Source organism: Aquila chrysaetos, chromosome 17, assembly GCF_900496995.4.
Source record: "Aquila chrysaetos chrysaetos chromosome 17, bAquChr1.4, whole genome shotgun sequence".
In the NCBI taxonomy this organism is placed as follows: domain Eukaryota; kingdom Metazoa; phylum Chordata; class Aves; order Accipitriformes; family Accipitridae; genus Aquila; species Aquila chrysaetos.
The window spans coordinates 19,775,760-19,791,150 of record NC_044020.1 but is presented as its reverse complement, the minus strand read 5'-3'; the positions used below and the strand labels follow the sequence as shown (position 1 = coordinate 19,791,150).

The following is a 15,391-nucleotide window of genomic DNA, read 5'->3' as shown; positions in this document are numbered from 1 at the left end:
TTTGTGCTCCAGTCATTTCAGAGCTAAGATGAGCTGAGGGATGCATCTTCCCCCCCCCGATTTAGACTGCCGCACCAGATCTGGTTAGAGATTGCCTGGTGGAGTGAGTCTCGTACAATACTCAAAATATTGAAGGAAATCTCAAATGGGTAGTCTGAGAAACAGGCACTGAAAAGGATTTGGTTTGTTGGAGGGACTTTGATGTGAGAGATGAGAGAAGTTTTCCTGGTGAAAGACAGGTTCACTGGGTGTGTTCCCTCTCTCTGGTTCTCCCTGCCTTTGCCAGGATGGGGAGTCCTGCATAGCCCCTCTTGAACACTTATATTTGAAAAGAGGAACAAAAAGGGGATTGGGAGGTTATCACCTTCATTTTGTAATTGGAAGGGAGCCTTGATACATTCATTATCCACTCACAGCTGATGCTATGCTGTCTAACAGCACTGAAATTGCAGGATGACAATTATATCACTGATGGCATAATTTATTGTTTTTTCATTACCTAAGGTAATTCCAGTGAGGTAATAAATCTACATGTCAGTAAGAAAACACTCAGTTTACCAGCTGTGCTGTATTTTATAGCCATAGGTTTAATGCTTTGAGAGGAGCATTTGCTAAGCATCGCTTTGCAATTAGAGGCAAAGAGGAAATTAAATGTTCCATTTTTGTTACAAAAAAAAAAAAAAAGATTTGTTTCTCATAATTTGTCTTTCTGTTAATATTGCACAACTCAGTGTCTTTGTCTTTTGCTTGCTCATCAGCTCAGCCCAAAGATGGTATTGAAATACTAGAGTGGAACTCTGCTCCATCAAGAAACCTTAGTCTTTCAGTGCTGGTGTCAGGACACCACCAGAACTGCTTCAGCCCTTTGTTTACTGACTCAAGGAAGACTGCCCAGACCCTTGGATGCATGGAGAACCATGGAAGGACACGTTCTGCTTATGAGGGCTACCAAAAGTCTGCATCCAGGTACAGGCACAGTTGGGGCTTTCCTTCAGGTTATTTTTGTAGGGAAGAGAGAGTGTTTGATGCAGTATCTCCTTTAGAGGAGCTGCGAAACACAAGCAAACCCTTGATAAGAGACTGAGTCATTATCCAGGAGGATACTGGAGAACATCAAAGGCTTTGAAATGTAAGGATGTGACTTATTGCTTTAGGGACAACTGCCCCCAAATTGGACTTCACCCTCAGAAAGGATAAAACACCCTTTATTCACCATGTCCCTATCAATGTTTGTTAATACAAATTCAAAGATACCTCCCTTGTGAAGGCAGTCCGTAAAAGGAGCAGAAACACGGTACCTCATGGCTGGTTTGGCCTTGTCTTCAACTGATCCCACCTAATTTTGAAACCAAGAATAGAACTGATACTGCAGGAGACTTCAGAAGGTCCCACCATGTGGGCTGCATGAAACTATTTGAGGCAGTGACAGGCAGCCAAAGGAGTGAACTGGGCTGTATGTGGTTTACACCCACCTAGAAATCCCATTAAAAAATAAAGTATTGTCTCCTGGAGAAGCTAGTTGTCCCAAAAAGGCATTTGCCATCTTTAATTTAGCTTCACACATACTAAGGGTGGGAAAGACCTATCAAAACAGATCCTCAGCTGGTTTCAGTTATCTTGAATCTGTCTCCTTCAGAGAAATGACAACAGTTGACAAGTCCCATTTTAAGGCTAGCCCCTATGCGGACACTGTCTGCTACAGACTACTTCCTACTGTGTTGTTCAGTAGATTTTTTGCACATGCTTATTGCTAAGGTTGCTTTCACAATACTCAATCTACATTTCTCCTTTTACAATGATATTTAGTTGGTGATAGTTCAGCTGCACAAAGCCTTTGCCTTTTGGGGATTTTCCACCCACCTGCTATACCCATTCTGGTATCGCATGTCCCTGCGATTATCTACTGAAGACAAGCATTTTAGCTCTTTTACTTTTTTTTCCCCACAAATTAGCCCCTGGATCCCTCATCATTTTTGTACCCTTCTATAATTCCTTGTTAATTGTCAATATTTTTCTGGTGATGAGATGTCCTAAAATGAACCCAGTGCATTTTATTCTGGTCTCATGCCAGCCTAAATCCAGAGTTTCTAGCAGAGTAGTACTTAAAACAAAACAAAGCATCATGGATGAGGTTGCATATTTGGTGCCTCAGGCCAAGACTGAGGAGTGGATGAACTCTGTGTTGCCTGTATTAGAAGTGGGAGAACTCTCTTTACTTGCATTTACTCCTAGGAGGAATTTTCTTATAGTCAGTGAAGCCTGGTCACACCAGGCACTGGTGCATGTGAACATCAGGATCAGCATTTCCAGCTTCCCCTCTCCACAGCTGCACAAGGGGAATCTTCCACTCCGTGCTCCCTGCTCCACAAGGACAGTGCCATAAAATTGTAACAGCCTTTTTTGTTCTGTCAGATTGCAAATGCATCATTGGCTTCCTCCTAGCCTTCTTTCAGCATTATTGCTCTCCATACTTTTCCCTCCAGTGAATGCTATTTCCCCCCTGATAAATTAGTGTACCATTTTCCAAGAGCTGCATCTCACTTATTTCCTGCCCATATTTCTAAGCTCTCTAGGGCTTTTTGTATTATTTCTCTTGCTCTCATTTGTGTGCCCCTACCGTCTCCTCTCAACTTAATGTTATCTACATATTTTATTAACCAGCTGTTTTATTCTCCCTCACACATCACAAGTGGAGATGCTTCATGAAATGAGAGCTACCCATTGTCCCTATAGGGAACATATGAGATGCAAGCCCCTTGTCTATTATTATTCCTTGTTTGCAGTCCTTCAGACAGTTCCTGTGACAGTATTTATGTCTAAGCCAATGGGAGATAATATTTTTAGAGGCACTTTATCAAACGCTTTCCTGACTCCCAGCTCTTTGATGCCTGCTGGTCTCCCTGCTCTCATTCATTTTGTAATTCCGTTGACTTTATATGCATTTTTCTCATAGACTTAGTCTTTGTAAACCCATGGTGCTCCTCGCATATGTTTCCGTAAAGAGATCTGTGTAATTCCCAGGACATTATAGGGAGAGCCATGAAAAGATACCTTTGAAAGCCAGCATGAAAGCTCCAGTTGTGTTCAGAACTCTAAAGCTGTTTCCAAATAATGAGATACGCCATACTGTTTGACTGGGCTTGGGGATAATAACTCTAAATAAACATTAGGAGATAAAAGAGATCACCTTCCCCTTTATGCATTTCCTTGTATTGTGTGAACTGTTCTCCAGTGGGGATTGAATCACATCTTGTCTCCTCCAGAAAGCAAAAGAAGTCATTAGCTCTGCTAATTGTTGAAGATAAAGAGTAAAAGGTGATGACAGTTTGCTTTGTGTGTGGTTAAACTTGTTAAATGTGTAAATTAAGCAATTCTTTTAATTCTCATTTGATTCATTACTATTATGGTATTCCATGATGCCAGCACATTAGCACTTTTTTTTTTTCTTCCACTCAATTTGAATTTAAACTATACCTTTTCTTGTTATACACATTAAATAAATAAAATTACATTGTAGTACACAATACCCAATGTTTTAATTTGGTATTGCATTATACAACATCCTTTGAGTGTACACAGTGTGAACACATAATTTAGTAATACTTCTATAGAGAATTGATGAGTAGTATGGCTGGATGTGATTTGTCGTGAAGCCACAGTACAAGTATACACAAACTTAGTAGAAATATGTGGTTTTGGCCAACTAGGATATTTTGGTTTTATTATTTATAGTCAAGTTTAATTTACATCCATTTGCTTTTGAGAATATGTGAACATTCTTAAAGCACCTTGAAGCTTACATGTTTAATTAGATTGTTAACTAATGTCATACTGAGAACAGGATGGGAGTTGAGCCATCAGGATTTTCAGGGGCATCTGGATTTTCAGTGGCATCAGGATTGGCTTCACTGCATTAGGATTTTCAGCTATCAGCTGTGTGTAAGGAGAGTAATAGTATTGTCACGTGTTCTGGCAATGGTGCTTAGAGACAGCCATAGTGTCTGTTCGATGTGAATGTCACCCTAAACCTTTCTCTGGCTTTTGCACCTGAGCAGTGTTAAATCTGCTGTACTTTGGGGGTGTCTGTTTTGCAGAAAACAAGAAAAATAGAAACTGCTACTTGAAATTCTGTGCATGGCTGTTGAAAATAATCGATATCTGTTTTGTACTAAGTGCATGTGCTACATACTAAGGATGGCTTAAGTTAAAGCCCTGATCTGTAAAGCACTTGGGATCTCAGCTGAACCTTGGCATTTCAGGCCTACAATTGTGTACAGTTACTAGGTATGCAATGTTTCACAGCCTTTCACAAAGAGTGAGCTGAGCCTTCTCCCAGGACTTTTCCTGTCCTGTCCCTCTAGTATAGTTAAATCAGTTGCCATACAAATAAATAGGTTCATACTTCTGGACATAAGCCTTTCCCAGCTTAATAATAGTATCAATCTGTGACTTTCTTAAAGACTTAGGTGCTTAGAAAGACTTGCATTCGTGGCGTGTTTTGTGGTTAAAATGCCTTGTTGCTACCTCTATCAGCTCAGAGAGGAGCAGTTCAAATGGCATCCTAATGGCAGGTCATAGGTCCACGGCTGTTGCACACCATTCTACCAAAAGCATTGACATTTTTTCCTCCCTCTGCAATGTTCAGTGCTATGTACATTATAGAAAATGGATTCTGTTCCACCAGAGAATATTAGCACATAGAAGAAGAAACTACAGCATCAACACACATCAACCTCTCCACCACGCACTTTAGCTCCTGTCTTACAGGAGCTGGTCCACTATTTTGAAAGGTAAACTAACTTACTTAAAAAAGCTTTGAAGCCTTCAGTGAACATCTCCTTAGAGAAGATATTCCCTCTTAAACTCACAAAAGTCTGTTGCGGTCCAGCAGCTAGCTGGCTGTACAAGTTCTTAGAGAAATTCTGCAGGTCTCACTTTCCCCATCAGCTCCCTTCTCCCCATCAGCTCCCTCCCCCCTGTTATGTGTAGGGCTTTGGCATGGGACTAAGAGCTGCATGTACACTTAGAGTGCAAAAACCAAATGGATTTGGGGAAATTAGTTCAAATGGTGCCTATACATTTGGGATTTTTAAGGTCGAGGGTAGGAAGCGCACAGGCTAAGGTCCAAATTCCCAATGAGACATACACATAGATCATGATATTAATAAATTCAGAGTCTTGTTTGGACTCTGAAAATAGTAAATACTGGAACATGAAGGTACAAGCATACGTATTTTATTACAGGGTGACAGTTTCTTAAAAATACTTGCTGGAAAACAGAATTTCCAGTTCAAAGAAAGAATCTTTAGTCAGTCCTTTGTTAATTTAGCCACTCTGAATTTCATCAAATAAGGGCTATATCCCCAGGAATTCCTCTGACAAAGGGGTCCCCCAAAATCTGGAAGATTATCCAATTACAATTTAAAGAAACATACAGCAAAGATGACTGACTAAAGATAGACGTCTCAGGAAAAGAGCAGAAAAGAGTGTGAAGGAGGGTGTATGAGACAGCCTCACTTTCTCTTACAAGTGAGGAGAATTATACCTGCTCTTAAGTTTTGTGGTGAGTGGAGTCAAGGTCCCTGGTGTCAGGTGTGGAGCTGCCTGCTCTCCTTCCTTTCTGCTTTTCTTCCACTTCACTCTTTTGCTATGTGCAGACCCCATGCCTATATGAAAAACTGACATTGATTCTTAAAGAGGTTTTTTTTAGATTTACATGTGTTAACAAAAAAGGAGCTCTTGACTTAGAGGCTCTGTTTCGGATGTACAGGCAGACAATAAAGATTGCTGTTAATCCTGGGCTGAGTCAGGGGATGGCTTCTCCCGGGAACAAAAGGGAGATGCCAGAGAGCCATTACGTTGGAAACCCTACCCAGAGCAGGATCATCAAGAACTAACAGCTTCTCCTAGGCTCTTCTAGGTACTGGGAGTTGTCCACAGAAGGAAGCTATATTTGCATGCCTGGAAGGAGAATTGCTTGATGATGCATTCACATCCCATGCCCATCAAAAGTACTGTGCTCTCTGAGCTGGCACAGGAGAGTGCCCAACTGATTCAGAAGCATTTGAGATTGAAAGATGATCAGGCCCATTTACTCTTCTTTATCACTAACAGCTCTTGCTGGATTCATCCTTAGACATTGTTGAGCCAAGTTTGCTGTTTAGCTCTTGCAGCTTTGGATCTGACCTTCTCCTTCAGCCAGCATGGCTGTGAGGCAGTGGACTGCCTGGACGCAAGCTGGCAGTTCTGTGTTGCATGCTTCAGCAGCTTCCAACACCGAATTCCCATGTCCTATCATTTGCTCCTTTACCAGTCCTGTGTGTTGTATCAGAAATTCCTGTCAGCCCCATTTTATGTTCCCAAGTCTCCCTGGCTTCACTAGGTTCAACCTGAGGTCTTGTTTAGGGAAAGTTACACTACCCTGGACCCTCATTATTCACTCCTTTATCAACCAGGATTCTGCTGTTTGCAATGTTACACCATTAAATGGCCTTTTAAGACCATTTTAGGAGGTGTCTTTCCTCATCTGCTTTTTCCAGTCCTCCTCCTAGATACATTTTGGCACCCAAAACTTTTCCTTCACTTTCCTTGCACAGATAGAGAGAAATGGGAGATCAGGAAGATCTTTGCCTTCTGTATGGTTTAAAGGCTTTCTCCCATTGACTTAACTGGCTCTACACCCTTCCAGAGGGTAAAAATGTCAGGGATTCCTCTTTGTTGCTGGTGTCATTCTGTTTTTAGAGCCCAGTGGAGTCCTAGGCTACTGCTGGAGCTCTGGGACTGTAGTGATGTATGTTGAAAGCAACTGTGGATTTGAGTCACAGCATTTCATATCTGCATGTTTACTGCATGTGTAAATGATGACTTACAAACTGGGGGATCCCAAAGGATCATTCTCTGCATCGGCAGTTTGCAAAGTTTTGAAGCACAGCTAGCCATCCTTTCAGCTGCACTGATACAGCAGCTTGTGGAGGCTGCCAAAAAAGCTCAGGTTAAAATAATGTCCCCCCCAAACCTTTTACACTGGGTTATTTCGGCAATCCAGTTTAGAGTGTGGTCCTGTGAGCAGGGAGGAAGGAGAAATGTGCCTAACTGTGGCAGCCAGATGAAAGCAAGCAGTCCGAAGAAGGGGAGAGTCTGAAGGTGAGGAGCCCCTCAGCCTGGCTGTGCTGCCAAAGCTCCTCCAAGGCTCTACGTTTCCAGTGAGCTGTCTCCAGGTCTCTCCTTGCTGATGTGAAGCAAAAATAGACCAGCACTGAGTGGGGGGAGGGACACTCTGGAGTTCCCAAAGTTTGCAGGAAGGCAGAGAGGCACCCAAGTGTTACATTTGCGATGCACGTCTTCTCTGGATGCACGTCTTCTCTGGCCAGGGAGGGGGCCGTTCCCTGTGGCTCTGCTTCCAAATCTATCAATGCTAGCAGCAGCCTGGAGGCAGCCTGGCTGTTGTGAGCAAGTGTGACTCACTGCTACACCACATAGCTGAATTATTTGGGGTGGGTGAGCAGAATTTGTCACACTGTTGATGAGGATTTGGCTATGTTGAGCAAGCACATAGGCTGTCTGGGCTGTTGGGTCAACCTTTACTATACACACAGAGGTCTATGACTTAAACTTACTGGAACAAGACGAATGTGGCAAGGGCAAAAGCATTACATGCACAGAAGACGGACAAGATACTGCACCAGTGCTAAATAATAAAATTTATTGCAGTAGATGCCACATCAAGAGCTGAATGATTCTTAGACTTCATTCACAACCTGTCTAATAAGACCTATGATGAGTATTACAGCCTGGGACTGAGTGTTTAAAAGTGCTCCCTTGACATGTGCGCTACTTAAAGGAACACTCAAGTAATAAATTTGTTTTCCAGTGCTTAAGGGAGATTGAGTGTTTCCCTGCTCACGCAAGAAGTCCCTGATCTTACTGCAGATGCAAAACAGACCCCGCTTTGCTGTGATTCTGAAGCAAGGCAGGGATGAAATCTAAGTCTTGTAGCATGGAGTCTCTCTGAGTTAGTTAATAATAAAGTGTTAATAATGAAGATTTGTCTTCCTCCAGGAGGCAAAAAACAGTGAGAGGCAGGAGGAGAAAGGTATACTGATGAACAGGAGGAATTTTCTAAACTTACGAAGGGAGTCAACTACACAACTTCCACTAATCCTACTAGGCTAAATACCCAAGGCAGCCTTAGAGGTTGTAGCCTATATAGATTTAAACAAAACCAAATTCAAATGGTATACTGATGACTTTTTGCCCCATAAAGAATCTTTTAATTTCTGATGGTAATGAATGCTACCTAAGTGTGAAAGAGAAATAGAACATACTAGTTTTAATGCAAATGGATTTTTTGAGATGAAAGGCACTGCATAAAAAGTAGAATGGCAGTGCTGTAAATATTCTGCCTGTGGTATGTTTACTTACCATTAATTACTGACATCTAGGCTAGTTGTTATAAAGAAATACATGTATTTTTTCAATTAAGCAATGTTTTTTCACTTTCAAATCAACTTCTGTTCTTTCAGTGCTATTGGAAATTTGAAAATCGCTGAAATTGATCCAGGTGGTCATTTTGTAAAGATTCTGAACTGTGCCCCAGAAAAAGAGGAAAGCATTGGGGATTATCTCTTGAAGCAGGACGTCCAAGGTCAACTAGTGGCTGTATTTCGGTTTCCCCCCGAGACCAGGATGGGGCCCGACTCCACCGTGACAGTGAGTGTGGGGGGTTTGAATGCCTTTTCTCAGCTGGCAGACTAGGGTACACTTTTAGCCTGATGATATAGAGTCAAACTTAAGTCTGTATTTTCAGAAAGGCTAACACTCACAAATAATGATGAATTCAGAAGAAGCTACTAATGTCCATCAAGCCTGGCATTTGCATGACATGTCCAGCATTTCATATTGCCCAGCAATGGGAAGCTCTCCTGGACAGTCCTTGTTTGATGCATTGCTTTTCCAACCATTGCTCCCATAAAAATCTCCCCATACTCTCAGAATATTGAGTTGTGCAGTGTTTGCCAACAAAGGGTGTGCACCCTGGATCGGAAACCCATAAATAATAGAACTGGAAAGGAAATGAGTTTTATGTGTTGCTACTGAAGCAATTAATACGGTTTTGCATATAGTCTGAGGTATCACTATAGTAGGGTCTCAACTGAAAATAAAAAGAAAAACTATGTTGCTTTCCAGACTGTGCCCACTATCTGAGGACAGCTGTTACCCAACAGAGAAAGCCATAAACCACTGTCTGGCAATGGGACTCTGTTCCTGGCTTTGCCTTGAATGACTTTAGGCAAAATGATGACACTCTGTGTCTTAGTTTCCTATTCTGTGCTCTCGTTTGATGTCATGCAGAACTATACGTTAAAAATTCAGTGCATGGGCTGCTGCTTTTCAAAAATTACTTCCCCTCCAGCTAGTTCAGATGTATCTTTTTGCCAGTTTGGATAAGAGTTAGAGAGATAGGTAGGATCTAAGATGCAAAGAGTCAGATGACTTCATCATACCCCAGAAAAGCTTTAAATAGAAAACAACAAATATATGCATCTGATATCCATGGTAATGAAAAAGGTTTGAATGTGTGAACTAGATGTGACCAAGGCTCAGTTGTAGGTTTAGCTGAGGAACGTCTGCTGGTGTCTGCACGCGGCCTCCAGCAACCTCTGGGATATACCCACACCCAGAGTAGGCACAGCCTTTGCTGTACTGGGTAAAGATGCTGGCTGCTTGGCTGGCTGCAAGACACCTTGCAGATCTCCCCAGAAATGGTTTCTTCTTAGTTGGCTTTGATGCCCCAAACATTCCCACCCACTCCAAAAGTAGTCTTTTCTGAAGTGCTCCAATCAGTGCTTGAAGTCATTGACAAGGTTGCTGTTCCCATTATCATTAAAGGGCTCTTGGGTGAACAACCGACTGAGGTAGAAGGTCAACCACAGCTTCTGTTTCAGCATACGCAAGCAGAAAATTTCTGCTGGTTTAATTTCAAAGGGTTGTATTCAGGCTGCCAACTCTTGCATCTAAAATTCGTGTACAATAGTGTCTGTGTCAGACAGTCAGCTAGGGAGAACTTCCAGGCCCCAGCTCCCTGGGAGAGCAACACATGAACCAAGGCAAAATGCTCAAGTAGATGCCAGTGTAGGTGGTTGGAATATGGCCTGAAGCCTCTTTTATCACCAGTGCTTGTTTCTTTTTCTGAGATGAAAATTGAAGCCTCACAGAATAAAAGGAGGCAAAGTCCCTGTTCATCGCCAAGCTCAATGCCGATCAATGCATCCCTGCATGTGCCCTCTTAGAAGAAAGCTGGAAATGCAAGCTGCCAGGGGCCCAGAAGAGCCACAGTCAATGTTGTCTTCTGGTGTATGTGTGAAAAAGCCACAAATACACCTTGGCAGAGTGCCGTATGGTGAACACTTTTGGAAGAGAGCGTTGGTTTTGTGTTTTTTTTCAAGATACTTCTCCTTTAAAATTGAATGAGAATTGTTTTGGCTCCCAGGAAATGGTTGAAGCTGTTTTCTCACAGATGGCAAATGCCAAAACCTTTAAGAACACGGTTTGCAAAAGCATGTTGTGGTTGTCTTACATAAAAGAAGTGTTTGCACGACAGGTCCTTTTGCTACTGTGATAGTGATAAAGGTAACAGATAATTGTGTTCACTTTATAAAGCACAACATTGTTAAATCTTTTGTATAAGGATAAAAGTACAAAAATTTTATAGTCTCCAGTAGAGACAGCTTCTCCCCGAACAGAGGGAATCCAGAATCAAGAAGAGACTGGAATTTTAAAGCTGATATTACAGATCTCTTCCAGTGCCCCTGGTAATTCAGAAAATAAAAGAAACTGCCTATTTTTAATATTACTCTTAGCAAGCCAGACCAAAAAGCCCAGGATTTACTATCACACTTTGAAAAATGTGCCTTTGCTAATCTCTGTTAATCCACATGAGACATACTTGAAAATAATCACTATAACTAAGCTGCGAGTCTTGAAATATAGTTCTTTCAGCTTTGATTTCACAGATCAAATAGTGACCAGTGCTACAAAAATCAAAAAGGAACAGGAAAACCTGATGCTTTTACTGAGTTCTTATATTGTATAAATACCCAGGAGCCATTTTGTCTTTAATCTAATGGCTGCTTGATCTTTGCAGGTTTGGGCAGCAGATGCTACAGTGCTTCACAAATCTCCCTCAGATTTTCTTTGCAAGGACCTGGAGAGATTTAGGACAACCCTTGACTGTGCTACCATTCTCTGTGAGCCTAGTGGTCAAGTGAGTGCCCTGAGCAAAATCACTGCGTTTCCTTACCCAGACAGCTTTATCACTGGACTTCCTTCAGAGATTTAGGATCATATTGTTAAAGTCCTTGTAGAATTAAGCACAAGTAATCCAAACATAGCAAAGCTGTGATCTCTGTTAACCTTGCTTCAGTGGGGATGTTAATTATTAGGATCTGAAGGACTGAAGAAAAACAGTAGATTGATGACTCCACTTGTTGAATGAAAAGCTGACATCCTCACAGCAATTGAAGTAGGGCCTCCACAAGTGTAAATTGCCAGACCACTGTCCTCTTCCACTGTGTTTCAGCCATGAAAGATCCAGCTACGCCCAGGGCTGTTCACCCCATGGCTGCCCATTAGTAACTGCCATCGGATTGGCAACTGTGTTGAATATTTTTAGGCAAACTTGTGTTGACTTGGGGATGAGAAAGAGCCCAAGATAATTTTTTACCCTATAGCTGTCCAATGGCAACTATGGTTTTGGTCATTTTTAGCTAGATAAACTCGTTCTAGTGACAATATGGAAAAGATCTGTGATTATCATAAACAGCGTAAGTTATAAAGCTTCCCCAAGGTAGTGTAATTTACACCTTACAAACTGTTAAGTGAATGTTGACTTTTGATCTCACCTTTTCACATTTACTCCTCTTCTAGCTCAGTTTGGCTATACTTGCTATTACATCAATGCCAGGGAATCAGAGGCTGAAAGGGAACTTGAGACATGGTTACCTCTGCCAGGATTGCTCCTGGCTGTCACTTGCTTAGGTAGTCCTGGAAGACCTTCGGTAACGGAGACTCTGCCATGTTCCCAGGCAATCTGCTTTAGTGCCTCACTCTCTGTATGCTTAGAAAAGCTTTCCTAGTGCCTAAACTGAACTTTTTCTGCGTCAGTGTTAGTCCTTTCCTTCTTGTCCTATCCACTGTGGACATGGAGAACAGATTGCTTTTTCTTCCTTCAGCAGTCTTTGACATACTTGCAGAATTGTCATGTCCTCTTTTCCCTCCTTCTTTGTCTAGTTTACTTAATTGGAGCAGTGGAATGTCAAGGCTCTTAGATGATGAGTCTACTCAAAATATATTTAAAGACTGGAAATGGATTTTAAACACCAAATTAAAAAAGCTGGAATTTGGTGGCTGCGATTAGTATTTATCTTTCAGATGATAAATAACTCAGAAATACATTGGAGTGCCTACCCTTTCAGCCCTTCCTAGTTTGTCTACAACAAACAATTATCTTGACGAAAAAATGTAGAATATAAATAAGCAGTGATACGTTGGTTTTTCTTTTTTTCAGGCTGTGGCTTGGTACACTCCTCTCTACTGGAACAGAAGGCAAGGATGGGTGGCGAAAGAGGAAAGTGAGAAATCTGAGAACATTGTTATACCAACTTTCTCAACAGCAAAGCAAAAAGAGGGATGTGAAAATGAACAGGAATTTACAATAACTGATACAGAGTGGAAGAAGGCTGACCAATGGCAAACAAGAAAAAAAAGCTTCATTAAAAGGTATCTGACATTCATTGTGTGTACTCTGTAATTGCAGCATTGTGCCAGACTGCCTCTGTAAGTGAACGCTTTTAAATGAGCATCTTGGCAAGCAATTTTTGTAAAGCTTTGGAATTTTGAAAATAAGAATTAACCTTTACCTTCAGACAAGAACCCAGCCCAAAACTCCTGATAGGACTGCATTCATTGTCAGTCAAGACTAAGTGGAAAGTAAAATCCAAGTAAAAATCTTCTTAAAATGTGACTTTATTATTACATATTGTCTTTTGAGTGTTTGGATGGCACCATTTGGAGACCACAACTTGGAAAGCTTTCAGCCAAAAAATGTTGATGTTTGCAGAACTATTTACCTTCATCTTGAGAAGGGTGGATCTTCTCTCAGCCCACTGTGCTTTGAACTGGGATACGGACCGATAACCATTGCTTTCTAAATTGCTTCAGAACTGTCTTCTAGCATTTGTATGAAACTTAAATTGGTAGCACTATGAAAAAGTTCATTTGTCTCGCTGAGGACAGTTTCATTTGGGCACCCAGGTCTCAGTCAAGAACCCCTGAGCTGAGACATTCACTGTTTTGAATAAGGAATGCAATATTGGTGTTTTTTTCTAAGTCCCCTCCAGAATATTGATTCCTGGAGCTTTTAAGCCAGATTCACAACAGAAAAACGTGTATTACAAAAATAAAGGATTGGCCAATCTGGATATATTTTCACAAAAAAGGTGGGTGACCCTTCTTGTGTTTGGGGTAATTGCTCTTCTCTAAATTTCTTCTCCAGACTGTGGCTGGAGATGTTCAGAAGATGAACAGTTTTCAGCATAGGTTAAACTGGCTGTTCTTCACAAGCTTTGTTCTTAAAAATGGCTAAATCACTTTTGCTCAAACTCTCCAAAGAAACTAAGTAAGAAGCAGGGAGAAATTATGTAAAAATTCAGTGCAAAGAGTTCAAGTCTGGCAGACTTACAACCAAAGGCAAACGGTAAATTATAATGTGATACGTCAAAAAATATAGCAGTTGCAGTTCTTCCACCTACAACTAAATGCAGAATGTGTCAAATATATGTGTGCTGTTTGTTAGGTATATTGCATAAATTTAATGTATGTGTGCAGTAAACACAGTAAATCTATGCAAAATACAATAATAAATATGCTAATGCAATACAATAAATAATGCAGGAATAGATAAAATATACATACTTTTTATATCCTGTGCACATACATGCATGTGCAAAATGTGTGAAATACACACAGTAAACTTAATTGAATTTCTGTTTACAGGGAAAAAAAGACCTCTGCATCCCTTTTCCCTAATCAGAGTGCCTGGTGCCAAAGTCCAAACTCTCCCACACACCCTCACTTTTCTCTGGTTAGACCACTAACCATGGGCAATGATGGCAGCAGTTTGTGCAGGAAGTCCCGGTGTCAGTCATCAAGGCCTGACCCCGTGCCAGGTGAGTTCACCAGCAGATGTGGTATATGCTGTAGCATGCACAGTGGCAACAGGGTGGATTTTCTGGTACAAATAGCTTAAGACTTAAAATACATGTATGTTACCATGTCTTACTTCTATAGCAGTGGTCTCCAAACTTTTTTAATTGTGCACCTGTATCAGTAAAAAATTTTTGAACATGAACTCCCAATATATGTACATTTATTTATTTGTAAATTATATTCATTTACTACTGCAATAATATATTATGTACATTATAAAACATACACATGAATAGAAATTTAAAAGGATAAGATAAAGATAAAAAATAGTATTTGTGAAGTATTTTTAAATTTAATTTTATTTATTAATATTAAAAAAATATTTTCTTCCCACACCCCAATGGATTTTCTTGCACTTCCCCTGGAAGACCACTGCTCTATAGAGCTGCATATGTTGGTAAGATGTAAGGAGGCTATTGTTACTAATACTGGTGTGTTTAGGAAATGAAACAAAATATTAGGAATCAGTAAGAGAAAGAGACTTATATAGGCTGTGAATTGTTAATTAAGCAGTGGTGAGAAAGTGTCTAATTTGGGTACATCAAACCCAGAAACCTGTTGACACACTGGGAAGAGTTCAGGGGAGGATGACAGAGTGAAAAAGCATCTGAAGAGATTGATTCATGAAGATTAAAAAGAGCGAAATGTGTGTTGGACAAGCAAGGTGATCGTTGTGCGAGGGAGTTCAAGCATCACAGCAAGAGAGGAAACAGTCTTAGATCTGGGAAACAGAACTAGAAGGAATAGGACCAATGGAAACATAGGAAGGCTTAGGTTGAATATGTAAATAAAAAGGAGTTTTAATGATCTATAGTATAGTCTTCCAGTTTTGCTCATTGTTCCACTTACTATTTTAAACTACTGGCAAGTTTTAAGTGCTCAGTTGCCATTAATTTTAAAGGAACTAGGTATGCAGCTCCTGAAGACAGCTTTGTAGTACTCATTCTTTCTTTAGTGAACATTTAAAACCAGACCGGTCAAATTATTTGAATATACTAAGGAGGTTACCCTGTGACTGGTGTGGCTAGGTGGCTGTGCAGTTTTCAGGAGTTTTTCCCCATTTCTAGGAGTGCCAGCCTAGGAAAAGCCTTTCAGCTTGAGCCAGGAAAGCGTTTATGCACCTGCT

The 15,391-nt window shown here is 40.9% G+C and overlaps 1 protein-coding gene across 1 annotated transcript; it reads left to right on the top strand.

Moving 5' to 3' along the window:
* Positions 1 to 870: 870 nt before the first annotated feature.
* LMNTD1 (lamin tail domain containing 1) lies at positions 871 to 12,640 on the top strand (the record flags this gene model as incomplete). The annotated part of the gene is made up of 4 exons (XM_030041398.2): positions 871 to 966; positions 8,523 to 8,709; positions 11,144 to 11,263; positions 12,566 to 12,640. Coding segments are annotated over exons 1-4 (441 nt in total), but the record flags the coding sequence as incomplete, so codon positions are not given.
* Between the last annotated feature and the right edge of the window lie 2,751 nt (positions 12,641 to 15,391).